This window comes from Nothobranchius furzeri, chromosome 18, assembly GCF_043380555.1.
Source record: "Nothobranchius furzeri strain GRZ-AD chromosome 18, NfurGRZ-RIMD1, whole genome shotgun sequence".
NCBI classification, from domain to species: Eukaryota; Metazoa; Chordata; class Actinopteri; order Cyprinodontiformes; family Nothobranchiidae; genus Nothobranchius; species Nothobranchius furzeri.
The window spans coordinates 8,116,882-8,143,655 of NC_091758.1; the positions used below are offsets into that span (position 1 = coordinate 8,116,882).

General features: G+C 44.9%; 1 protein-coding gene across 1 annotated transcript in view; it reads left to right on the forward strand.

The window, feature by feature from the left end:
* The window catches only part of prkd1 (protein kinase D1), a 130,574-nt gene extending 103,842 nt beyond the window's left edge, over window positions 1-26,732 (forward strand). Inside the window, exons 17-21 of the mRNA XM_054742038.2 lie at window positions 1,958-2,056; window positions 2,507-2,667; window positions 2,841-2,947; window positions 20,632-20,717; window positions 24,012-26,732. Coding sequence (XP_054598013.2) covers window positions 1,958-2,056; window positions 2,507-2,667; window positions 2,841-2,947; window positions 20,632-20,717; window positions 24,012-24,242 — 684 coding nt within the window. The 3' untranslated portion in view covers window positions 24,243-26,732. The remainder of the gene's footprint in view (window positions 1-1,957; window positions 2,057-2,506; window positions 2,668-2,840; window positions 2,948-20,631; window positions 20,718-24,011) is intronic.
* Window positions 26,733-26,774: the final 42 nt, after the last annotated feature.

Below are 26,774 nucleotides of genomic sequence, written 5' to 3' on the forward strand. Positions count from 1 at the left end.
GTTCTGAACTTGACAACGTTCACACACACCATCCACCTCACACTTCATTCCAACAGAACATTCATCATTAGAGAATTAGTCTTGTTAAGTAGTTTAAAATTATTTAGTAAATACATTTCCTTAAACGTTTGAAAGTCTCTCTCTCTCTTTCTCTTCTCTTGTCTCTCAGTTCATGCAAAGTGTTTATTTAATTTCCCTGTAATAAAAAGATCCAATCTTCTGATTTAAATAACCCAGTGTCCATTAGATGGGGTTCATATTCTATATGAATCTTTAATGTCTTAAGGTCATTAATTAAATGTAATTCTAATCCATAACAGATGTGTCAGGGGGAAGTAAAGCTGAGTACAGGCTACTTGCAGATAACGTTATTACACCTCAGCCATTGGAGACTGCTGACAGTGTGTTGGAAGATGCTCAGGATGCTGAGTACATGGTGGATGGTGTAATTCTCCATTCTCTGACATGGTCAGGAAGAAGATTGGGGGGTGGACACCAACAGACCACTGAAACTGACCCACAAGACCAGTAATAGTGTTGAAGTGGAGCTTAGAGAATAACTCTTAGCCTAGTTGACCCTGAACGTGGAAAGGATCCGGTCCAGTTTTTGTACGGCTTCTGCATCATTAAGAAATTGTTGAGTACAATCAGAGCGTTCACACCAGCTGTGGTGCAGATCCGGACCTGGACGCTGCATGCAGATTATGACGAGGGTAAAGAAATGAGATGAGCCAGACTGTGAGACATGTTTCAGTGAGGTGCATCTGGTATATCCCAATTTAATAAGCATTTTTGGCCAGCTTTAGTTTTAGTATTAATGACGGTGAAATCAGTTTACAGTGAATGATGGTTCACATCATTTTTACAGGTGCATATTTAAAGCTATAATAACAAAACAAGCTAGTTTTTAAACACAAACGGTTTCACAGAACTTTCACCCTCCTGTCGGCTTTCATCCTCCCGATGTGGGATCGCCAGAGTAAAGGAGAGCACTAAACACCAGGTGCTGTATTCTTGTTCCAAACAACTTTTGTTGTCTGTCACATGAAATGCTGATTTTCTTTTTGGGACTCTGCTAGTTTGTCCTAAAGCTGAAGTGGTAGCAGCCGGCTGTTTCTCCTTCTCTGATTCAATTAAATTAAAATTCAAAAATACTTTATTAATCCCAGAGGGAATTAGAGATGTTATTGAGTGGAGAACCTCTCACAGTGCATAATGAGTGGAGGACCCAGGTAAATTAAAATGTGCAGCAGTTTGGTGAGACTGATTACCGGATTCATTACATTTTTTTCTTTTTTTTAAACTCCCCACAAAATATCCATAGCTATATGTTAAAACATTAAAAGGCAAATAAAGAGGTTTTAAGCTAGCTTGTTTTGTAGATTTGCCATTGTAGCTTTAAAGGTTTTGTGTCAAATTTCTAATATTTTGGTGCCCTTGTGGGAGCAGATATCTGGATATGTTCAGCAGTCGGATTGAGTGGCAGTGAGTCTGGAAGTGAAATGGAAACCGGACCGCCTCGTACCACTCTCGGTGTGAAACAGCCTGACATGCTGGTCAGTGGCAGAAGCACGTTATATATCAAGGATTATTAGTAAAACTGCAACATCTTTGTCAAATTTTCTGATGTAAAGTTGGTGTTTTGATGTTGAGTTTTCATTAAGAACCTTCTCGTTACCTGGTGAACAATGTTCACATGTCAAAACAAAGAAGTTGTCTAATGAAGATCACCTGTTTTTGTCTTCATAGAGTGTTCTGCTGCTGTTCTATGTACTTCACAAAAGAAACCTGCAAGCTGTAGAGCCTCTGATTTTGAGATGGACTTTGAAAGTCTTTTGCCCAACATTAGTAATGCTGACCCAGCCAAATTAACACTAGACAAAAACATTTTTGCTTAGTGTCCACAAAATAAAACCACATTTCTCTTGGTGTAATAGTGGGATGTTTCTGTCTTTAGATTCTTGTGGCTTTGCGTCATCTCCACTTCAAGAACATTGTCCACTGTGACCTGAAACCTGAAAATGTGCTCCTGGCCTCTGCAGATTCCTTTCCTCAGGTATTATCTGTATTCAGGCTTAATGCTTTACTGGTTTGTTTTAAAACTTGGGCCACTAAATGGCTAACTGCTTTCCAGATTCAGAACCAAATGATGTTTAAGTGCAGCGGCACAGTTACGAGAACGACTACATGACCTGCACTACTTTATTCACACTTTGTTTCATACAGAAAGACTTTTTTTTTTTTTTTGCTAAATCGTTTAGGCCAATCGTTGAACAAATGCAGTAATAAATGAAAACTGGTATAAAATGAAAGTCCCTTATATGACATATCACAAGTAAAGATAATTTGGCAATGTTAAAAATAATAAAAAAAAATATATAAATAACCTTTTACTTTTTAAGATGTGAAACTCAAACATTGACTTCCTTTATTAAGGCCTGCCTCTGGTGAGAGGTGATGGTTAGGGTGAGATCTTTAGTAATACTCCTTCATTGTCCAACTGCAGGTGAAGCTTTGTGACTTTGGATTTGCTCGAATAATTGGTGAGAAGTCCTTCAGGCGCTCAGTTGTCGGCACGCCAGCATATCTTGCTCCTGAGGTCCTGAGGAACAAAGGTTACAACCGCTCTCTGGACATGTGGTCTGTCGGGGTCATCATTTATGTCAGGTAGGGCATCATGTGAAGGGAAGGTTTTTGTCTCAAAGGCATTACCCAGTTGGTGTTTATAGTTATTTAGGTGCATTAGAGTGTTTGTTTGTGTTGACTTTAATCCATGCAAACACAATCTAATGTCGGTTAAAGGTGCAGTGCATATTTCAGTTGTAAAACTCTGCTTGCAGTCTCAGTGGAACATTCCCTTTCAATGAAGATGAAGATATCAACGATCAGATCCAGAATGCGGCCTTCATGTACCCTCCTCATCCCTGGAAGAAAGTTTCCCAGGAAGGTACGTAATCCAGCTGAAACCCTTAGTGACTGGATCTCAGCATCCAAACAGGGTTTATGGGTATTTCATCTCAAACTGATCTAATACCGTTTAAGCAAGTAGTTTTCCTTTCCTTCGCATATTTCTCTATCGTTGTTTATTGTTTTTAAAATGTGTTGTCTGATGTGCAAATAAACATTTCCAATCAATCAATCAATCAATCAACAAATCAATCAATCAATCAATCAATCATCTGTCTATCAACAAATCAGTCAGTCAGTCTGTCTGACTGACTGATTTGTTGATAGATAGATGGACAATCAATCAACAAATCAACCAATCAATCATTCAGTCAATTAATCATTCAGTCAATCAACAAATCAATCATTCAGTCAATCAATCATTCAGTTAATCAATCAATCAGTCAATCAATCAATCATTCAGTCAATTAATCATTCAGTCAATCGATCATTCAGTTAATCAATCAATCAGTCAATCAATCAATCATTCAGTCAATCAATCATTCAGTTAATCAATCAATCAGTCAATCAATCAATCAATCATTCAGTCAATTAATCATTCAGTCAATCAACAAATCAATCATTCAGTCAATCATTCAGTCAGTCAATAAACAAATCAATCAGTCTATCTATCTATCAACAAATCAATCAATGTGGGAACAAATTTAAAAGGGTTTGTTATAATGTTGTGATTTAATCTGTTTGGATTACAGGAGTGAGACCAGGCAGGAGTGAATTAACAGTCAGTGCTTTTATGACAGAATTCATTAGATCTCTTCTTGGTGATGAATCGACAAGTTCATTGATGTGAACAAAATGTTGGTGGGAAAAGTAAACATTTTATGATAATGTACTCAAAAGCTTGTCCCAGTAATGGATTAGAGTATAGTATTAGGATAGTTTAGTTAGCATTGCCAGCCATGTGATTACTATTGAGATACGGAGTTACTGGTTTAATCCTGATCAGTAAAAATGTTTCATAATGAGTTGATACTGTTTAGGGCACTTGCCACTAGAGTTGTCTGATCTGTGTTAAAGGTGCCTTAAACTTTATGGACGATGGTGGCAGAGGAGTTAAGTGCCCTCCCCATAAACAGAGGATGGCAGGTTAAAGCTCCACTCAGTCTGCCGTAGTTGTGGTGTCCTTAGGCAACACCCTTCTTGCCTGCTGATGGTGGTCGGGGCGACTGGTGGTGCCATTGTTTAACAGCCTAAATTTTGTCAGTAAGCCCCAGGGCAGAATATCAATGGCAGTCCATGCTTATTTTCTTTTGCTTCCATTCGACTTCACCAGCAACTCTCCTACATTTACTATCCTGGTTGTTTTGGACAAGGTCTGCCAATGTAATTTCCCACTGAGTTACGACCAATCAGTGTGAGTTAAGCTCAGCTACTCCACCAGGCTGTTACGAGTAGCTACCCTGGATAAGGTACTCCAAAAGTTCCTGAAAATGGCCAATTGGCCGGCCCGGTCAAGTGGAGACACAGGCATGTCGGGAAGTTCCCGTAAATCTCTCCGGACGTTCCGGTAATGGAAACGCACCTATAGCTGTACTTGGTTTCACGCCATCTGAAAAAAAAAAACAAATGTAAATGTAAATGGCCAGTATTTGATATAGCGTCTCCCAGGTGCTTTCCAACACAAACATTCATCCACCCATGCACACACACACATTCACACACTGCTGATAAACTACAATGTAGCAGGGGTAGACTGGCCATCTGGCTTATCAGGCATTGTTCCTGTGAACTGCTGACTTTGTGGACCGGTCCGGTCAGCCACCCCTCCAAGAGATGGACAAATCTCCCCCAGCACCCCACCCATGCGGATGACCTAAGTTATGCCACAGTTGAGTTTTGTCCCAGTCTACCCCTGCAGTTTGTCCACAGCTGCCCTAGGATAAGCTGGCAGAGGCAAGGCTGCCGAACACTAGCGCTACCGGTTCCTCTAACCACCATCAGCAGGAAAGGTGGGTTGAATGTCTTACCCAAGAACACAACAACTGCGAAAGACAGGGCTTGAACCTGCAACCCTCTGACAATGGGGCAGGCACTTTACTCTTCTGCCACCATCGCCAGTCTCCCCAGTTCTCTTTAGCTATTTGGCACAAATAGGGGGCATTTGTCTGAGAGAGGTTTTTATCTCTAAACTCCAGGTATTGTGGAGCTTCTTTAGTTTCCAGTGGGAAGCTGTGTTACTGCTGACAACAGCCAAGAGAAAGGAAACACCTTTAGGTGTTGGGTAGACAGTAATAAGAGTTACACCTGAGTTGTTATTTCAAATGTAAAGGCTTAAAAACATAACTTAATTTTAAATCCTTGATTGTGGTGACACAAAGATAACTCAGAAATTCCCCCAGAATGAAATACAATTTATTTCAAATGAGGATTCACGAATGCAGTTAACTATTGAGGCTAAACTACTTAGAGGGAAGTACACTAGTTAGGCTGTGTCAGAGATGACAGTGTAGACATTAGTGGTGTGCATCTCTACCTGCCTCACGATTCGATCCGATTCCGATTATCTGCCTAACGATTCGATTTGAGTCTGAAATGCATCACGATTCTTCACACAAAAATGTTCATTACTTAATAAAAGCAGTAGAATAGTTTTCAATTTCTTTTTGATTTCGAAATCCCTGAAAAACAGAACATTCATCTATTCACTATAGTGAGCAACAATGTTTAAAGTGTGCTGCCTATAATTACTTAAATAATATAAGAAATAATGTTTTCGGTAGAGCAGCTTTAAGATAGAATATTACTGAACTTAAAAATAGTAAACAAATACTGTGTTAAGTGATTCTTTCACATCCAGGATCCCTAAACTGAAATTAGCCCAGACATCCAATTTAAATGTAATGGCCGGGTACATCTTTGATTACTGGTAATGTTGGCCCTGTATCCCTGTCCAATTGCTTCTAGGACAACGCAGTGCGCATGTCATTGCAACTCTGCCCCCAGAAATAATACCTCAAACTTTTATTGTCCTCGCATAGACATAGACCAGGGGTCGGCAACCTGTTCCCATCAAAGAGCCATTATTACCCGTTTCCCACAGTAAAGAAAACACCGCAGCAGCCACGGCGTTGTGGGCGGGGCCTACACTCAGACAGCAGCCGGTACCGGTCGGCCGCTCGTGTACGTCAAAGTTATCTTTCATAAGAAGATAATCAATAAAACGATTTATATAAAGTGGATCCAGAAGTTGTAGCCCGTCTCTGCCTACAGTATTTTGATATTTTTCACCCTGTTGGTGGTTTTACTGAGCAGGTCCCACTTTTGTCATACGTTTCTTTTAAAACATGTTTAGACTGTTCAGAATACAAATCCAGGCTCTGTCACGTTTGATTGTTGTAATTAAACTTTGTAGGTGGGGAAGGTCAGAAAAGGATCCGATCATTTTGTTTTTCCCTCATTTACAGTGACGGAGACAACGGTGCAGTGCGCCTGGCTCTGGTGTTAATCAAGTGAAATTATGTTTCTTTACAACAATTTTCACAAGAAAACAGAACAGTTAAAAGCAGGGCTTGTGTTGTGTTGACCGGACAGTTCCCGTATTTGACTATTTATTTTGACGGAGAAAGAACAGAAAGAATTACCCCGACGCATGCAGACGAGCTGACATTTTATTCGTTTCGCACATCGCAGATGTAGCTAAATCACTTAAGAAAAGATTCCCATCTGAGCTGGACACTGAGCTCAGCGCAGCTCGCTGTCAGCGCGTACGTACGGCGCACAGTGAGCTGAAGAAGTGGAGAGGGGCTTGGAGCACGTCGCAGAACCAGAGCGCATGCAGGAAGATTCCTCCGACTGAAGCGAGACTTGTCACTTAGAAAATGTTCCCTGATTATGAAACTTTGGCTGAATAGCGCTTGTTCCTGTCTCCAATGTGGCGACACATCCAGGAGCTGAGGAGAATCCCAGAATCTCACATCCTCGTCAGCTCAGAACACGCATATGGTTACGCACAAGCATGACCCGTCAACCCGGTCTCACAGTAAGACTGGGTTGCACCTGTTCAAGTTTACGCAGACAATCTTTACATTTAGAATTGGCTTACAGATGTAAAATTAATGCAGTAAAATATAAAGCATTTTATTTAAATATCCATTCATTATTTTACAAGCACAGAGAGCCGCATCAGATGGATGGAAGAGCCGCATGCGGCTCCAGAGCCGCGGTTGCCGACCCCCGACATAGACATAGGGAGAGAATCTCATTATGTCACGTTGCTGCATCGATGCGGAATCATGCACGGCTGAATCGCGATGCATCTTAGAATCGACCATTTTTCCCACCTCTAGTAGACATTGTGCAAGCACTGAGAAGTGCACTAGCGTGCAGTAGAGTAAGGAGAGGGACGTGTAGGGCAGGTGCGAGGATATCTTTGTTACGTTTGTACTGTTTGTGTGTGTGTTATCCAGTTTCATTTTCTTTAGTTCTTCATTAAACACAGAGTGAAATGGGTTTGTTGTTACCTTTTCTGACATGTTTCAACGTTCACTACCTCCTTCGTCAGAGCAACCGCCAGATGTTGGTGGCGTCACTTCCCTTTATCCGCAGGCAGCAGAGGACGATATCTTCCTCATGTTCCATGATTGGTCCAGCATGTAGACTCCTTCGTCTCTGTTCATGGTCCTGGATCCACGTCTCCTTATCTCAATGACTTCTTTGATCCATCTTTTGAATTTCTGTTGCTCTGTGTTTATGACCCGTGCTATCCCAGTCCATTATATGGTTTTCTCTTGTGCAGTGGTCTGTTATGGCTGATTTCTTTATTGTGCTTTCTACTTCTGGTTTAGCTGCTCTTCTGTGTCTTTGACTTGTTTCTTTCTCAGACTCCTTTTTATCTTCTGCTTTTCGTGTGTTGAGTTGGCGTCCTGGTTCTCCTATGTATGTTTTATAGCAGAGTTTGCCTGGTATTTCACATACGACTCCACATTTTAGTGCTGATGATCGTCTTTTGGGTGTACTAATCGTTACCTAACTGTCATACGGTTTTATTGGTATTGTGTTTTTTCATCCCTGTTATAATCTTTTCTTTTATGCCTTTGATTTAAGGAAGAGTTGTCACTGGTTTTGGCTCGGCGTGTTCCTTATAACTCTGTGTATAATTAAGAACAACAGAAAATGACAAAGGCGCTAGGATAGTAAATGCACTCTGAAAAGCTGTGTTATTGGGAGATTCTTGAAAATAAATGGGGTTAATCTCCTCGAATGTGCAATCACTAAAACCAATAGTGGTGCAAACAATGAAATATGGTGGCAGTTCTGAAGACGTTTGGGTTTGATTATGACCTATATTCCCCTATTTGGGGAAATGCTAATTTTCTCCCAGCATCCTCACATGCTACATTCTCATCTTGGAGCGAAAAAGGCATTACATTTGTCATTTTATCTTGTTTTCTAACTTTGTGAGTCTTTCAGGATACCAAAGTCTAATTATTTTCAGATATTTGCAAATCAGAAACTTTAGACAGAAAACAATTATTTTCCAAATTTACCAAATGACAACATATTTGTACTGTCCCCGCAAGTAACAATTAATTTCTATGCTGTATAACTTAACTCATTCACTGCCAGCCGTTTCCTGATCGGAAAAGCCCTTCGCTGCCAGCATTTTCAGCGTTTTCACAGTTTTTAAGAGTCACAGAACATGTCAACTCCAAAACAACCAAAACAAAGCAGAGACTCACCTCTTACATCAGGGAGAATCCACGGGTTTCGAGCGTCATTCGTTCTTTCATAATCCGTTGTTGAATTGTGAACAGCAGAAGCTTTTCCGGTTCGCTCCTCACTTTTTTTTTACAGCAGCGGCCCAAAACGATCTCCTAACATGTGAATTTACTGCTTGCTGATCACGTGACGTGTGACGTATGCGGATGAAGATCAGCTAAAGAGCTGAGATGTTTGTTCTCACGGTGCGGGGGCTCGTTCCGACACCCACACCGTAAAAAGATGCAAATGACAATTTTTGTCGTCATTGGCAGTGAATGAGTTAATACAACTAGTTCATGCATTTATTACATCAAGACTGGATTACTGTAATTCATTACTCTCAGGAAGTCCACAGAATGTAGTTAAAAGTCTTCAGCTTGTCCAAAATGCTGCAGCTAGAGTTCTGATGAGAATTAAAAAGAGAGATCATATCTCTCCTGTCTTAGCTTCCCTACATTGGCTACCTGTTAAATTCAGAATAGATTTTAAGATCCTCCTTCTCACATATAAAGCTCTTAATAATCAAGCTCCATCATACATCAGTGATCTGATTGTTCCATATGTTCCTAACCGAGCACTTCGCTCTCAGACTGCAGGTCTACTGGTGGTTCCCAGAATATCTAAAATTAGGATGGGAGGCAGATCTTTTAGTTATCAGGCTCCTCTCCTGTGGAACCAGCTCCCAGCTTTAGTCCGTGAGGCAGACACTTTGTCTACATTTAAGAATAGGCTTAAAACATTTTTATTTGATAGGGCCTATGGTTAAAATCTGATGTTAGCCTAAATCAGGACAAGTGGGGGAGTACAGGGAGGTGGAGTGTACAGTCGGTAAAGACGGCTCTCCCTTGCCCTGCCTCCAACATGCCTCCATCTAAATAGGATAGATTATCCAGAGTTATCTCTGTAGTTATGCTGCTATAGGCTTAGACTGCTGGAGGATACACTGACCACTTTCCACACTCTACTACTTTCTTCTACAATCTGCTCCTTAACTGTATCACTTTCTGCAATTTCAGCTGTTAACTTTATTTTTTCTGTAAGTGTTTTTCTCCCCAGAAGAAGCTACAATGACGTTCTGCTGAGCTGTGGTGGCCTCATGGAGGGGGCCATCGACTAGCACACTGCTGCTAACCACTAAAACATTCTCTCTCTCCTGATATTGGCTTTTTGCTTTCCTTGACGTTGGATGTGCTACCACTAGTTTATCTGTTTAATTATACATCCACTAGGATAAATACAATAAAGTTTATCTCTCACCAAATAGAATATTTACTAAGAAATCACAATATAACTATAGACACATTAATTTGTCGTGTGTGTGTGTGTGTGTGTGTGTGTGTGTGTGTGTGTGTGTGTGTGTGTGTGTGTGTGTGTGTGTGTGTGTGTGTGTGTGTGTGTGTGTGTGTGTGTGTGTGTGTGTGTGCTCTGTCTTCTCGATCCCCAGTGAGTCGTGGAGGATGGCTGCTTATACTGAGCCAGGATTCTCTGGAGGTTTCTTCCTGTTAAAAGGGAGTTTTCCTCTCAACTGTCGCTGCATGCTTGCTTAGTATGAGGATTGCTGTATAGTCACTGACACTAGTCAGTGACTTGATGTGATTTGCTGGGTTCCTTATATAGGAAACATTATTTCTGATTGGCTTAATGAACTGACCTGAATTGGAATGTTTATTATGTGAAGTGCCTTGAGACGACTTGTCGTGATTTGGCGCTATATAAATAAACTTGAATTGAATTGAACTGAATTGAATTAGCACCATCAACCTGCTGTCCTGATGGAGAATTGCTCTGCCTACCACTGCAGTGATGTTTCTGGTTGACTACCTCAGCTTGTGAACACAAAAATCTTTAAGGGGGTGTAAGCTTAATTTGAAACTTTAGATTATTGTGTTGATATTGGATGCCATCATTGTGTCTTTTAAAAATAGTTAGAAAAAAAGTGTGTGAACACCAATCCACTCAAGGGGCAATGGCCAACAGAAAGCAAGTTTTTATTAAGCTGGAAGTACTTTGTAACAAAGGTTTTCATTGTTGGAGATCAAAGAGGCAGCAGCGTTGTTGGAGTGCTGTTGTTGTTAGGCTGACCAATCAGACTGTTGCTTTGGATAGTTAAAAAAATCGGTCTCTACTCTGTCTGAGAGAGAAAGAAAATAAAAGCCAGGTTTAAAGTAAAACCAGAGAATTAGGATTTTATTCCCAACTGTTTGGAAGTAAGTGAAAGTTAACAGTATTTAAAATAACAGATTAGTTGCTTACTGAATATTTTACCATTTAAGATTTGTTTTCACTTGTGGTTTAATGCCTTTTTCCAGTAGTTTATAAATAAGTTGTGACTTTGACTCCTCTTCATCCTAAACATCTGTCGTGTTCTGCGTTCCCCTCATGTGTCCCCTTGTGCTCTATGTGTCCTTATGCTTCCCCTGCCCACTCCAGGTTCCCCTCATGTCTCCATGTGTTCCCCAGCTCTCTCTAGGCTTCCCTCATGTTTCCTCCTAGTCACTCCCCTGTAGTTCCTATTGGTTTGCATTAGCCTCCTTTTGTGATCCTTCCGCACTTTATTAGTCCTCCTCACTCCTCTAGGCATTAGTTGTTTATCTTTTCTCTTAGTCTTTAGGTTTAGTTATTTAGTGTTTTATAGGTTATGGTTTATCTCCCCCGCTGCTTGGTTCTTTCCCCATTTGGTTTATTGATGGCACCTCACTCCTCACACCCATCACCTGTTCCTCTGATTGCTTCCCTCTGTGTTTAAAAACCCCGTCTTCTCCCTCACCCCGGCTTTCCACGGGAGCCGTCAGCAGCACGTTACTGCAGCAGCACGTCATAGCTGCTGATAGGAACCGCTGTGGTCAACAGAACCTTTTCCACTGGAGCCATCAGAAGCGCGAGTCGGCCGCGTCTCAGGAGCAGCATGTCGCGGTCCATACGCGCCGGTTCTATTTTCTACGCGCGACGCCTCTGAAACGGGTCAAGTTCGAAATTTTTGGGAAGGAAAGACAGGAAATCGGACGCGGAAATGGAGAGAAGCTCCCGAGATTTTCAGAATAAAGAAACGCACTGCCTTCCGGTTGCTTTACTTTTAAAAAAAGTTACTAACTGTGCGTCCCCGTGAGAAGTTATCACCTAGCTAGCGGTCTCCTTTGTTTTTCAGGTCCGTATTGGTGATTATAAAATGGACAGAACATAAAACACAAACCATGTTGTAGTTTTCTCCAGCTTGTTGTTGTGTTTACTGACGAAGTCACTCGTGTGACTTCGTGCTCGGTCGGTGACAGCTGCTCCCCTGCTGCTTCACGTCTCGTGGGAAGGGCCAAGCAGCAGCTTACGCGAGCAAGACGTGCTGCTGCAGTAACGTGCTGCTGACGGCTCCCGTGGAAAGAAGGGGTCAGTGTTTGTCGGTCCACTGTCTTATGTCAGCGTTGTTTTGTCCCTCCCTACTAACCCCTTCTTTCCACCGGAGCCGTCAGCAGCGCGAGTCGGCCGCGTCTCAGGAGCAGCATGTTCTTATGCGCCGGTTCTATTTTCTACACGCAACGCCACTGAAACGGGTCAAGTTCGACATTTGTGGGGAAGGAAAGACAGGAAATCGGACGTGGAAACGGAGCGAAGCTCCTGAGATTTTCAGAATAAAGAAACATACTTCCTTCCGGTTGCTTTACTTTAAAAAAAGTTACTAACTGTGCGGCCCCGTGACAAGTTATCACCTAGCTAGCGGTCTCCTTTGTTTTTCAGGTCCGTATTGGCGATTATAAAACGGACAGAACATAAAACACAAACCATGTTGTAGTTTTCTCCTGCTTGTTGTTGTGTTTACTGATGAAGTCACTCGTGTGACTTCGTGCTCTGTCGGTGACAGCTGCTCCCCTGCTGCTTCGCGTCTCGTGGGAAGGGCCGAGCAGCAGCTTACGCGAGCAAGACGTGCTGCTGCAGTAACGTGCTGCTGACGGCTCCGGTGGAAAGAAGGGGTAAGACTGTAGATCTCTGCTCAGAAAGTGAGCTTTTGGTTATTTTATTTTTTTGTCTGAGTTTAGTTATTAGGTTGTGGCCTCCTGCCCTTTTGGATTTTTGGTTATCATCCTAAATAAAGGATTTATTTATTTATTTATTTTTTACATCTGCTCCTGCCTGGTGTCTACACCTTGGGTCCTAACCTCCTCCCTCTCTCACCGTGACAACATCAGCACATAGGACATATTTGCCTCTTCTGTTCTCTGAAGTCCGAGCACCAATTCATTTCCGAACGAGTCACTGTGATGTCTCTAAATGTGTCTTCTCTGTTCTAACGGAAACTCTCAAGTTGAGTAAACGATCGATTTACCAGCCTGACTCACTCACTCCTCAGCCAGATCCCCGCAGCACTTTTCTATCCACCTCCTCATCCTGCAGAAGTGACTTGAGCTGATATTTGAAAATAAACACAAGCCCCCTCTGGAGAATTAAATGTCAAAGAATGAACTCTTCAACCACAGAGAGATCTGAATTTCAGGTTAAAAGAAGACTTCTGCCCACAAGCACACAAGATCATGGTTCATTAGTAGACAGAAAACGTGAAGCTTAAAGTTGACTTTTTCTTTTTACTACAGCAGATCTTTGGCTGAAACACGTTTAAGATAAAGAACTTTGTGCTTTTTAAATCGTATTTACTGGAGCCCTGTTCAGGCTGGCTTCTGCGGGACATTCATCACAACCCTCTCCTTATGGGCCTTATGCTGAAAGTCACACAAACGAACCGTAAAACGTTACGGAGGACTTCCGGTTTGCTTGCCGGTAGCGCTGCTTGCCAATATGAGGAGTTTTTGCCGGACTTTTAACGGCTGTTTTAACATGAGCTCAGCCGACTAAATATTTGAAGCGCGATAACCCTAGCGGGAATTTCTGCTGTGTGCCGCAATGCCCCACGTCAGGGAAATTCAACTCTGCCGTAAGTTTTCATCACTTCCCAAGAGATGACAGTTTGCGAAAAATATGGATACGGAACGTGAGTCTTGATTAACACTGTCCCCGAACTGGAACAGGCAGGAACTGGAACTGAAGCGAACACCCAACTATCCATAATATTTAGCCTACTCTCAGCTTGTGGTTCGTTTCACTTTTGCGCACATATCTGTGATATTCTGCTCTGATGCTGACATCTCCGGTCACCCTGTCTTTGTTTGATACGGAAAAAAAGAAATAAAACTTTAAAAACACACACTGCTCATACAAGAGTTGTATCAAGAAAGTAATGAACACAGATCGATGAAACTTTTGATCTGTTACGACATTCCTTACTGAATCGGTAACTTTAGCTACTAGCTGCGAAGCTAACCCAACATTAGCTTTAAATACCTTCGTAGTCGCAAACATAGGACGAGGCGTACAGCTTAAATCCCTTATCCAGTTTTTGTGGCAGGAGTTTTAGAAGTCGCTCGGCATATTCTATGGACATCTGAAACCTTTATTTTCCGCAGCTCCTGGAGGGACCGTGTATAAAACAATGCCATGGTTAGCTACCGCTATCGCAGCTCAAGCTGGACTGCGGACCGGAAGGAAGTGGTGCATCCTGTTTAGCATAATGCGGAAGTGGGGCATGCATAAGCCCGATTCTGCTCCTAACTCCGCCTTTCCCAAGATCGTTGGTTACGTATTGTGACCCCAGATTCTATGAGTCTAGTCGCAGCCCTTAAGCTAGCTGCTATTGGAAGGATGATCTCCACATCAGCCAATCATGAAGAGCTTAAATGTACGCCCACCAATAGTGGGCCCCCTCGTGGTATATAACCGCAGTGACCCCACTGCTCACCTCCAATGGCTCTTATTCCCATCATAACCAGTGGGGCCAGTGGCTTAAGGGCTGCGACTAGACTCATAGAATCTGGGGTTACAATACGTAACCAACGTTCTATTTTGTCTAGTCTTAGCCCTTAAGCTAGCTGCTATTGGAATAAAGTGCAGCTGGATGGGTTTACACCCCACTGGTTAACACAACCAATGGACACACCCAATCAAATCTCCTCTAGTGGGGGACGTTCAGCCTCAGACCAGGCTTAAAGACTGAGGCAGGCACGATAAGAGACTAAAAAACATCATCCACAAGAGGATGAAATCCATCTCAGCAAGGCCAATGAGGTGCCATAAGCATTCATTTAGCCTGCTGGGGTCCAAGCACTGAACGAGTGATGGATCCTGAAGACACATCTCGTAAATAATAACGAGTAAAGGAACAGGGTGAAGCCCATGAAGCAGCCTGACAAATGTTTTCCATTGACACACCACTGAGGAGCGCCATTGAGGAGGAAATCCCTCTGGCTGAGTGAGCCCTGAGTGCCTCAGGGGGATCCTGCCCTGATGATGTGTAAGCGAGGGAAATGGCGTCACACAGCCAGCGTGAAAGGCGCTGGGCCGACAGCGCCTGACCAAGGGAAGACTCCCTGTAGTGCACAAACAGGTTTTGTGAGCGACGAATCCCTGAAGTGCGTGACACATATCGTGCAAGCGCACGCACCGGGCAGAGAAGGTGAGAAGCCGCCTCCTCCTCAGAATTATGGGGAGGAGGAAAAAGTCCAGCCAATGAAATTGACCTGGATTTGAAGGAAGCATTAATGCTTTTGGGCACAAAGGCTGGGTTGGGGCATAAAACAGCAGACCCGCCATCCTCCCAGATCCTGAGGCATGCGGGAGCCACTGAGAGGGCGGTTAGGTCACTCACTCTCTTGACTGATGCTAGCGCCAGCAGCAATGCAGTTTTAAGCGACAGGAACTTGAGTGAGACCTGGTCCAAGGGTTCAAATGGAGCTTCAGATAAGCCACGCAGAACCACCGTTAGATCCCATTGGGGAAAAAGCGGGCGGGACACAGGTCTGTTCCTTCTGACACCTTTTAGAAAACGTTTTGTGAGGGGATGATTGAAAACAGATCTATCTCCAAAACCCTGATGACATGATGAGATAGCTGCAGCATATGTCTTAACAGTGCTGAATGCGAGGCCCCTGTCCATCAGTATCTGCAGAAACGATAGGACATCCGCCAGCTGGCAGGAGAGCGCTTGAACATTCCGTTCTGCGCACCAGTTCTGGAAAGCTGCCCATTTAGCAGCGTAAGACGCAATGGTAGAGGGCGCCCGCGCACTCTGAATCGTGGCGACCACATCATGCGGCAGCCCAGAAGCCTCTAAGCGTGACCGCTCAGCGGCCAGACCCACAGCCGTTGGCCTATTTCCGGAGGATGTCTGATTATCCCATCCGCCTGGAGAAGGGCGTCCGCCCTCCACGGGAGCCTCCACGGGGAGCCGGACACTAGCGCTTGCAGGTCCGGAAACCATGACGCGGACACGCGTCTGGGAGCCACCAGAATCACCGAGAGCTGTTCCGACCGAATTCGGTCCAGGAGACGGGGAATCAGAGGGACTGGTGGAAACGCATAAAGGAGCGTTCGAGGCCAGGGCTGGTGTGAGAAGGCGTCCGCCCCGAGCGGGGGTCCGTCCCGGGGACTCAGGGAAAACCACAGGCGACACTGAGCGTTTTTGCGAGCCGCGAACAGATCCACAGACGGTTCCCCGAACCTGATCCAGATCTGTGATATCAGTGCAGGATGCAGAAGCCAGTCGGAGTCGCGGGGTCCCCCTCTCGACAGGATGTCTGCCGCTACATTCAGGACCCCCGGAATGTAGATGGCTCTGATGGACAGCAGGTGGACATGTGTCCAACACAGTAAATCCGTGGCAACACGCAACAGTGGGATGGATCGAACTCTCCCTTGGCGATTTATGTAGGCTGCCGCTACCCGGTTGTCTGTGTGAACTTCGACATGACGGCCCTCTAGAAGGGCAGCGAAGTGTCTGATCACATTCCTCACTGTCATAAGCTCCAACACATTTATGTGCTCGTGCGTGTGGGAGGGCCAGCGATCTGCCACCGTATGGGACAAGCACGTGCCCCCCCACCCCGACAGTGACGCATCCGTAAACACAGATACGTGTGACGCAGGACGTCCGATGGGAACCCCGCGTGAGAGGATGCAGGGGTTCCCCCAGTGAGCGAGGTCCCCGCCCACTGAAGGGGGAATCCTCAACATACGTCTCTTCTGACGTATCGGGTGTACCCGGAGGCGGACGAACCAGCGTTGCAAGCGCCTCGTGCGCAGCAAACCTAGCGGCACCACTGAATTGGCTGCGGACATCATGCCCAGGAGTTTCATGACTAACCGGGCTCTCACGATCTTGCGGGGTTGAACACGGGAGATCACCGTGGAGAGATCTGCCGCTCTTGCAGGCGACAAACGTGCTCTCATTAGAGTGGCGTCCAACTCCACCCCGAGATACACATTCGACTGGGATGGAAGGATGGAGCTCTTTTCCCAGTTTATAGAAAACCCTAGGGTTGACAGATGCCCTGTCAACCTCCTGGTTTGCTGTGACGCCTCGTCCTTGGACCGAGCGCACAGGAGAAGATCGTCCAGGTAAAATAAGACCCTCATTCCCTCCGTGCGCAGTGGCTGTAGCGCGGTCTCCAGACATTTGGAGAAGGTGCGCGGGGCTAGCGAGTAGCCGAAAGGGAGGCGATTGAACTGATATTGAACTCCCTTGAACAAAAAACGCAGAAACTTCCGGTGGTTTGGAACTACTGGTATGTGGAAGTATGCGTCTTTCAGGTCGATTGACGTGAACCAATCCCCGGGGCGCACATATTCCAGGACTTGTCTCATCGTTAACATGCGGAAATGCATTACTGCTATGGAGCAGTTGAACAGGGACAGGTCGAGAATCGGCCTCATTCCTCCCGACTTCTTCGGTACTACGAAGTAGCGGGAGTAGAAACCCGAGAGTTCTTGTCCGCGAGGGAATCGGGAAATAGCGTCTTTGGACAGAAGTTCCCGCAGCTCCAGCTCTAGCGCCTGAGACTGTACTTGCGATGTGAACGTCATCTCCACGATCCCGTTGAAGGGATGTGGAGTGGCCTGAAAATGAAGTGTGTGACCGCAATGAATGGTGTCCGAAATCCATTTGCTCATGATGCAAAGGCTGCGCCACTCGTGCGCGCGTTCCGACAGTGGACGCGTGTGCGCGGTCACGTGAACAACGTCTGAGGGTTGTGCATGTGCCCTTACCGCCGTCGCCCGTACCAGAGAACTGGGGGCGACCCATGGAGGGCTGCGCTCGAAAGGGCGAGTGCGAAACAGCTGGAACAGGCTGGTCCACACCGCAGAGCGTGGAGTCCGAGAGTGAAGGACGAGTGGGAGCCGGGCCTGTGCACTGGGGCGACAGAGTGCTAGCGGATGGAGCCGCGCACTGTGCCGCCGCGCATGGTCGAGACAGCGACATGACATCCCGCCCCACCCAACGGCGTGGGGAGAGTGGGAAGAGTTGGGCCTGGCCGGATGCTGGGGCCAGAGCGCAAATGGAGCGCACCCTTACGGCTGGCCGTGTATTATGACTACCTGCAGGAACATGTGTGCGTGCAGCAGTGCTTGGTGTGGGGAACATGTGTGAAAACTCGGCAGAGGATTCTGCGGAGGACTGTAGGATTGTGCTCTTTGAGTGACGTTTTTTGGGTTTTATTTCAAAACCAACAACATCAGAACAATCAGTAACACACACATTCCCCCCAAAGAGTCACTTCCATGGCTGCTTTCGGCGATGCTCCTGCACCTGGGACTGCCAAGACGGCGTCTGCTGGCCCCGCCGGAACCGTTGTCCGCCATCTCGCTGGTCCCGCTGATGTGGAGCCGAAGCGGGAGGCCGGCTCCGTGGAGCGGGCGGTGCAGCTGGACGTCTGAAGCTTCCGCGCCGTTCGTCCCATCCTCTGGCTGAACGGCCGGAGTGCGAGGCTGACCGAGGGTGGACCAGGTCTCGCACCGTAGCCGATAGTTCGGCCGTCTTCTGAGCCCTCTCAATGACGCCCCTAAGATGGGGACTAAACAGAACATCGGTGGTGATGGGGCCGTCCAGCATCTCCCTTTGCAGATGTTCCGGAATGGAGGGCAGGGCCTTCAGCCAGATCGCTCGCTGGATGAGGGTCTGCCAGGCAGCGATGCGAGCAGAACCGGTGAGCACAGCAGCACACAGATTGAGGATAGCATCAGCAGTCTTCGTTATGACGGCTTTCGACTCCTCGGGAGCTTCCAGCTCCTCCATCATCTTGGAGACGCCGAAGGCAAGAAGGGCGATGTTATTCCCTGCAACGCCGGTCTGAAAGGCACACTGATGTGCGCGGTCGGTGAGCCGCGTCAGCAGCTGGTCATGTTTTGAAGCGGGAACAGCTCGCGGGCCAGCGAGGTGGTTCTTGGCGCCGAACAGCGAGGCCAAATCCGGCTCTAGTGGAGGAACGGACGGCCAGCCTTGGTCGGAAAACCCCTCGACCTTGGTGATGGGCGCATACGTGGAGACTGGCGCCTTGAGCTTGGCAGGCTCGGAGAAGGCGGCAGACCAGCAGCTCATAGCAGCGGGGAAGCGCGGCCAGACAGGGTCTGGACAGCGTGTCTGAGTTGCCCCGAAAATTCCCGCCAAATCATCCGCTTCAGGCAGGGCCGGTTCTGGCACAGCTAGCCCCTTGCGGGCTGCTGCCGCAGAAATGATGGCGGGAAGCTCCTGGAGCAGTGCTCTTACTGCTGGCAGGGAGGAGCGAGAAGCCACTGGGGCAGAAGGACCTGCTGAGCGAAGCTCGTCGACCTCCGTTATGTCTAGGAGGGATGCCGCCTCATCGTAGTTTTCGCTGTCGGTGACGTCATCCAGCCGGTTGAAGCCAGCCGGCTCCTGACCGGCGTCGAAGAAAACCAAAGCCTTGTCCAGCGGGTAGGAGTCAGCCACCGGAAATTCTTCGTCGGCGGCGGGAGTGAAGTACTCGACCCGGCGACTCTTCTCCGCCACGGGCAGAGCGGCACAGAACGGGCACGAGGCCTGCGGGGTCAAGGCCAGGCCAGCGTGGTGAGCCCCGAGACAGACCTCACACTTAGCGTGCAGGTCGCCGCTGGAAATGGAGCCCGTCTGGCAGGTCGGGCAGGGTCTGGCGTCGCTGGACATGGCTGGTAAGTCGTCTTCGGATAAATTTGCTCTTTTGGGATAATATTTGCTCTTTAATAAAGCTCTCAAGCTTGGCATGAAGAGAAAAAGGAGGTGAGCAGTGGGGTCACGGCGGTTATATACCACGAGGGGGCCCACTATTGGTGGGCGTACATTTAAGCTCTTCATGATTGGCTGATGCGGAGATCATCCTTCCAATAGCAGCTAGCTTAAGGGCTAAGACTAGACGAAATAGAACCACTGATTTCTTTCTTTCTTTCTTTCTTTCTTTCTTTCTTTCTTTCATTCTTTCTTTCTTCTTTCTTTCTTTCTTTATTTCTTTCTTTCTTACTTACTTACTTACTTACTTACTTACTTGCTTACTTGGACAGAAACCCAAGGACACAGGGCAAAAGGGAAGAGGCATGGAGGGACTGGGAAGACACAGCTGGCATCTTAGGCTCCATGTGACCATTTCTTTCTGTGTTTTTACTTTATTCTTATTAATTTTTGTTTTTTCTGCCGCTGTGGCAGCGCGGTGCAGCTCAAAAGCAACAAAACAGTTTTCTGTGCCCCAGAGCGTGGATTTCCATCTCGGTTGTCATGGTTACCTGTGACGTGGTAATAAGCAGGTTTATTTACATGCACAATATTCATGACAATGTTTGCATTGACCATTTATGGTAGAAATGAGGTGTGAAGGAGGCGGGATGTGATCCAGAAACACCTTAGCACATTTCTAGGATCGGTTGGATTTAAAAAGTAGAACATGCCGTTTGTAAGCAGAGTTTTATATGTTTGAAAATTAGTTTGCGTAACAATTTTTTACCAAGCTTAAGTAAAGTTTTAGTAAGGATTTTACGCAAAGTTATACAAATGAGGCTCCAGGTGTAAAATATGTAGCTACACAGACAATATACACACAAGACAATCCCTTTGAAATCTTCCATTCTGTGTTTTCTTATTCGACAATGTTTTTGTTTTCTTTCTTGCAGCAATCGACCTGATCAATAACCTCCTCCAAGTTAAGATGAGAAAGAGGTATAGTGTCGATAAGACCCTCAGTCACCCCTGGTTACAGGTAAGCTATAGATCAGTCAGTAGTTCAAACATAAAATGTGAAGACTCACCAGCCAGGGCTGAGCGATTTTAAGAAAATATTGAGTTGTGCTTTTTCTAGCAGAAATTATGATTTCAGTTCAATTCACAATTTTCTTCAAAGGTCCAACACTAGCCTGCCAAGCCATCCTGTTTATTAAGTGATCTAGATTCTAATCTAGTACTCACATTAATTTTTACCATCTAGTCATACAATAAAAACAGTTAAAGCTATTCATATTTTTCCCATTATTGTATTTATATCTTTTTTTATGTGTTTGTGAAGCAGCTTGTGATTTTTCTCTAGAGAGGTGCTTTATAAAAACATGTTCTTGTTCTACTCCAACAATACAAGGAGGAGCTTTCAGACGTATTAAATAACAAAACGTTGTTTTCCTGCACAACCAGGGTTGGCTGCACTAACTTAACCCTCACTAGAACCGCTCTAAAGCCTAGTTTATGCTGGTCAGCTTTGTGAGAGATGCTCTGACACGTTAGCTTGTTTGAGTTAACATGTCGTCAGAAACATTCAGACCAGTTTTTAAAGAGAAGTTGAACTTTCAAGTCAGCCAAAGTGTTGGACTCCTCACTCGCCCTGATGAAGCATAAAGCAAGCTTTAGAAACCAGCCGGTACCTGCTCCCATGGGGGACAATTCTCCCGCTCCCTCACTCACCTATGGACTCTCTCTCTCTCTCTCTCTCTCTCTCTCTCTCTCTCTCTCTCTCTCTCTCTCTCTCTCCCTCACTCACTCACCTACAGTCTCTCCCTCGCTCATCTATGGACTCTCTCTCTCTCTCTCTCTCTCTCTCTCTTTCTCTCTCACTCACCCACATATGGACTCTCTCTCTCTCCCTCACTCACCTACAGTCTCTCTCTCTCCCTCACTCATATATGGACTCTCTCTCTCTCTCTCCCTCCCTGGAAGTTATCATAGCCTCTGCATCCAGTGGTGCATGGTCCTTAGAGCTTTCTTGAGCCCCCTTCAGACAGGCAATGAAAAACGGAAATGTTCCTGACTCTGTCCGTAAGACCTTTGTGTCTAAATACAAACATCCAGATAACGTGTTCTGGAATTTATCCGGATGAAGTCCCTAGTAACAGGTCCGGTTGTTACGGACAGGGTGGCTGCTTCAGACTGGTGAGGTAAAGTTCAGGACAAGAGGGAGGGGGAGGAGGAGGGGACCGGGGGACGCTGTGCGCACCTAGATAGCCTGCTCCTGTAGCATGCGGCGAACCACGGCAGCTTGCCTCCTACGGTACCGCCTAGACACGCGACGGAGCGCTTCACACCGCTTCAGTGATTCTTTTAACCATTGAGCTTCATCATCCAGGTCTCTTATTACGTTTAAGCGCCTCGTGATTTTTATCTTGAGAGGCGCTATAGAAATTATATTTTCTTCTTCTTCTTCTTCTTAACATGAGTCCGATTCCCTGGAACTTTTCCCTGCTGTGTGAACGCAGCCGAAAGGACAAGTTCCGGTACAAAAGTGGTTTGTCTGAAAACACAGTTCCGGTTAAAAACCGGATTGAATTGTCCACAAATGTTCCAGAATGTCTATCTGAAAAGGGCTTTAGACTATAGAATCTCAAGTACAGATGTTCCCAAACAACTTTGCCTGCTTGCTTTTAGTTGCTGCTGTCATGTGCAAGACTTTCTCAGGGACGTCACTGCATTGCCTTGATCTTAGGTCCTGCATGGTGTTGTGGACCCCAGCCTCTGTTCCTCTTGTGTTGATGGCATGCTCTTTTGCTGCCATGAACAGTGCAATTGTACTAAATGAGTCCACAGCCTTCTCTAGTCATTGGTAGCAGTTCTGAAAATCAGCTGCTAACTTGATCTGCCTTGACGCTTTATGACATTTTATGAGATTATATTTGTGGTACGGTCTTTACCCAACATAAAATCCTTCTCACATGAAGTGATTTCAGCAGCTTTACCAGGCCTTTCCACCAGATGCGTAAGCGTTACGTAACATCCATTTATGTAGCAGTTAGCCGCCAGAGGATGGGTGTGCTTTCACCGGCCTCTAAGCGTTGCAACTTGGACACATCCCAGAAGCAAAGGGAGGCGGGGCTCTGTTCTTAAGATGTCTCTTCAGGACCTGCCATACTCAATGGAGGTACGTGGTTGTGTGTGACTTCCTGTCAGCCTCTTCTTGATTGCCATTTTCCAATGGGCTCACAACTGTCTGCAGTGTTGCCTTCAGGTAAATCAACACCTTCAGCGAAGATCATTTAGCCTTTCGTGGACACAATTTGACCTCCGTTTAACAGTCTGAACGATATTTGAATGTCTTAGCGGTAAATAAACAAGGACATTTACTTTGCTAACTTCTGCCCCATTGACCAAAAACTGGTGCTAGGGTGGCTTGGAGTTGTCCTCCTGCTCCGTTCTGTGTCTCTGTTGGGTATTTATCTGTATGCCCATTCAACTTTGCAGCTATGATGCCTAGCAATATCTTCCATGTTGTATGGAGTCAGGGGGCTGATCAGTCATTTAGCAATGTTGCTTCGGGGGTCTTTTCATGATCAAGACAGTCCAACACTGGCTCACCCACTCTTGGTGGTCTCATTCATTATCAGCAAGTTCATCTGGGATGCGAAGCAGTCATGGACGGGAATCGGTTTCTTCAGGCAACATGTGGACCATGTCAGGACTGTCTGCCACTGGTTCTTACTTTGGGAGATCATTGTAATCAGCTCTTAGATCTTTATGCCATGAGACACTGGGGTTGTGTGATAATTCCTTCTCTCATATGCTTCTCCAGTAAATTTCAGTTTCAGCTCTTGGTGGATGTGGTCTCCAGTTATTGATCTTAGCATCTAGCCTCATCCTGCACACTCAGCTGATTGAGATGATAGAAGGTCATTTAGTAGGGCTCTCTGCCCTTGTTCATGCATGTCTTAGTCCAGTAGCTTGTTTCTCATCGGAATGTCGCAATTCCCCAATATCTCCCTTGGCATCAGTGTTATGTCTCTCACTTATTCAGTATCATGATTGCTGGTGGTCGGTGGGAAACTGCATTTCCCAAAATACAAAAGGAGGTCTTGACCTGACTTGATGATACATTTGGGTCTCTATATCCATGTGATGTTACACTTGGAATTTACTAGTTATTTTTCTCAAAGGACTTGAATAGGAAGAGATATAGAAATGTGCCCAATTTGACCAAATTCTCATGATAGGTCTGATTTAGTTGCCTGATGCTTGCTTTTTACATTTGCCAAGGGATCCACAAATGTTTAAGGCTTAGTCTGTTTGTTTTCTCCTCCAGGACTACCAGATGTGGCTTGATCTGAGAAACCTGGAGACTCGAATGAACGAGCGCTACATCACCCACGAGAGTGATGACCTGCGTTGGCTTCACCATGCCCAGCTCAGTGGCCTCAGCTACCCTACAAATCTTATCAATGGCTCCTGCACCAATGTGGAAAAAGGGGTAGAACATTACAGAGAAAAGGAGGAGGAGCTGCAGACCCTCAGTGAGAGGGTCAGTGAACTCTGAGGACAGGTGGAGGTCTGTAACGGCATTTTTAAAAAGAGCAAAAGGTGAAATGACCAAAAGTTGTTTTTGTTGTCTAAAGCAACAATAACAATCATTTTAAAAGATATGCCTCATTTATTTGTTTGCTACTCTTGAAAACGTGTACTGATCTGTGCCTGGTCACCTCATAACACCAGAGTGAAGTTTTATGTCTGTTCTTTTCTTCCTGTATCGGGTTTCTTCTGGTTCTAACTACATAAATGTTGGTTTTATTGTTGACTTCTAACTGACCACACATGTCTGTCAGCTCGAGACCAGTAAGCCCCAGTTGCTCTGAAAAGGGTGAAGCTTCTGTGGATAAAGTTGTGAGTTCATTCACCACCATTACATTTGTTGTTATCAGGAGGTAAAAGATGACTTGTTTTCATGTTTATAAAATATTTGTGTATTTGAAAGTAAGTGTAGTTGTAGCTATTTTATCATTTTTAAATAGCATGACTTTAAGCCTTGTTTGATATCAAAACAATCATCCCCCTACTTTAATGGGGTTGGTACATAACATGTGCTCTCACCAGTGATTTAGAAAGTCAGTAAAACAATTTAAGGCCTGAAAATAATTAGATGTCACAAGGGAAAATAATAAAATAAAACACTGGTTTTAAAGTCATACAGATTTTATTTATTTTAAAACTCACGATTTACCTTATAAAGGAAATCCACTAAATGTTTTGCCAAATCAAGTTTGTCTGCTAGGAGCTACACTCCTCCTTAAGCATCTTGATACAGCTTGGGTAAAAAACAACAACAAAAAATCTTGTTTTAGCAAAACTAAAAAGAGGAATTCGGTGTTTTCATTTAGGAATATCAGGATGGTTTCATTGTTTGGGTTTAAAAAAAAGATAAAGAAATATTCTTTTATATAGACTAAAATCACACAGTAAAAACTACAAATAGAAAGAAGTGAATCACTACAAGTACATCGCCAACGTTCAGCATCTGTCAGGAACATTAGAAACAACCCAAACACAACAGATCCAGGTCTTCTAAATGAGCCACAAAAACATTTTAAAAGGGCTGGTAAACTAACACCTCAGATTGTCTAACTACCAGTTAACTCAGGTAGCCTAATAGTAATTAAATTAACTGTTTATATTTTGTCAAGTTTGTGAAATGAAACTAGTTTATTATAAAACAATTATATTTAAACGATTCCCAGCAGATGGAGCAGTACTTGTAAAGAAGCAGAGGCACACACCAGATCTAAACAGCTTCAGACTCTTAATTCACGGCTCTCCTGAAAGAGAAGGACCTGCAAATCTAAACAATATTTTTATTTAATGATCAAAGAGCTGAAGTCGCTAAAATCGTCAAATGCAGACATGTTTAAAGCTAATTGCTCATTTTAAAACCACCATGTTTCCTCGGCAGAGTTAGTTGTCGTGATCAAGCTGTTACACCTCTGGTACCAGCAGAGCCTGTTACTGATGAAGTGATGGACTTTCTCCTCACGTAGAAGAAGACAGAAAGGTGACTTCCAGTTTTTATGAGAGGTTTTGTGAGAAAACACCATGAAGTGTCTGTGCTTTCAGTGGTTACTTCACCACGAAACAATATTTTACTTTTTATTTCTGATTAACTCTGAAACTATCTCCTGCATTAGCCTGACAGATCTACGTCACCCTGTCACTAACATTCATGGACTCACCCATCTGGACTCACAACGGGGAAGGCTGTTGTTGGTTTAGCGTCCAGGAAACAGCAGAGAACGTCCTGGCTAGTAGAAGCTAACCGTTAGCATTAGCAACTTCACCACACAGCGCAAGTCCTCCAGGCTTGTGTTATTTATGGAGATAAAACCTCAACGTTGTCGAGCAAACAGTACGCGGTAGAGGCATTTTGCTGTTAGCAAGATGTCCAAACATCAGGATATCAGACACCAAATCCTCGTCTGGTGCTCTCCTCTGATCTAGCTATCAGTTCCTGGAACTGGTTGCTTTCCCAGAGAATGACTTACGAGGCATTCATTCCTACTGCAGACCACTTCAACTGTAATAAACATGTCAGTGAGTTGTCTACCTGACATTAAGAAAAAAGAAGGGCATGTAAATGAAGTAGCTTCATTGGTGTTGCAGCGATAAAGACAGTATTATAACCAGGATGTGATTTGAGCTGCCTTAGGGTTAGAGCAGACATGATTACTGCGACGCCGACTGTTTACCAACATGTAACAACAAACAATGAACAAACATGTTTTTAACTGTAACTTTCAGAGTTTGAGACCAACGTATTTTCATCTGTATGATCTGAACCATAAAACAAATGAAACGAGTTTGTGATCAACCGTGTAAAGATGATGTCCAGTCATGAGGTTGTGTGTTTGACTTCCAGATTCCTGAACCCACACGGGCCCTTACGTGTATTTGTGTGTGTACGGGTCACAGAGAAACAGACTGTAACAGGGTTTGTAGAAAGATGAAAATGTGAAACTACATAAATGTGGAATACATGTTATTTATAAACGCCTGTGTGATATGCCTGTGATGGCCTTGTTAC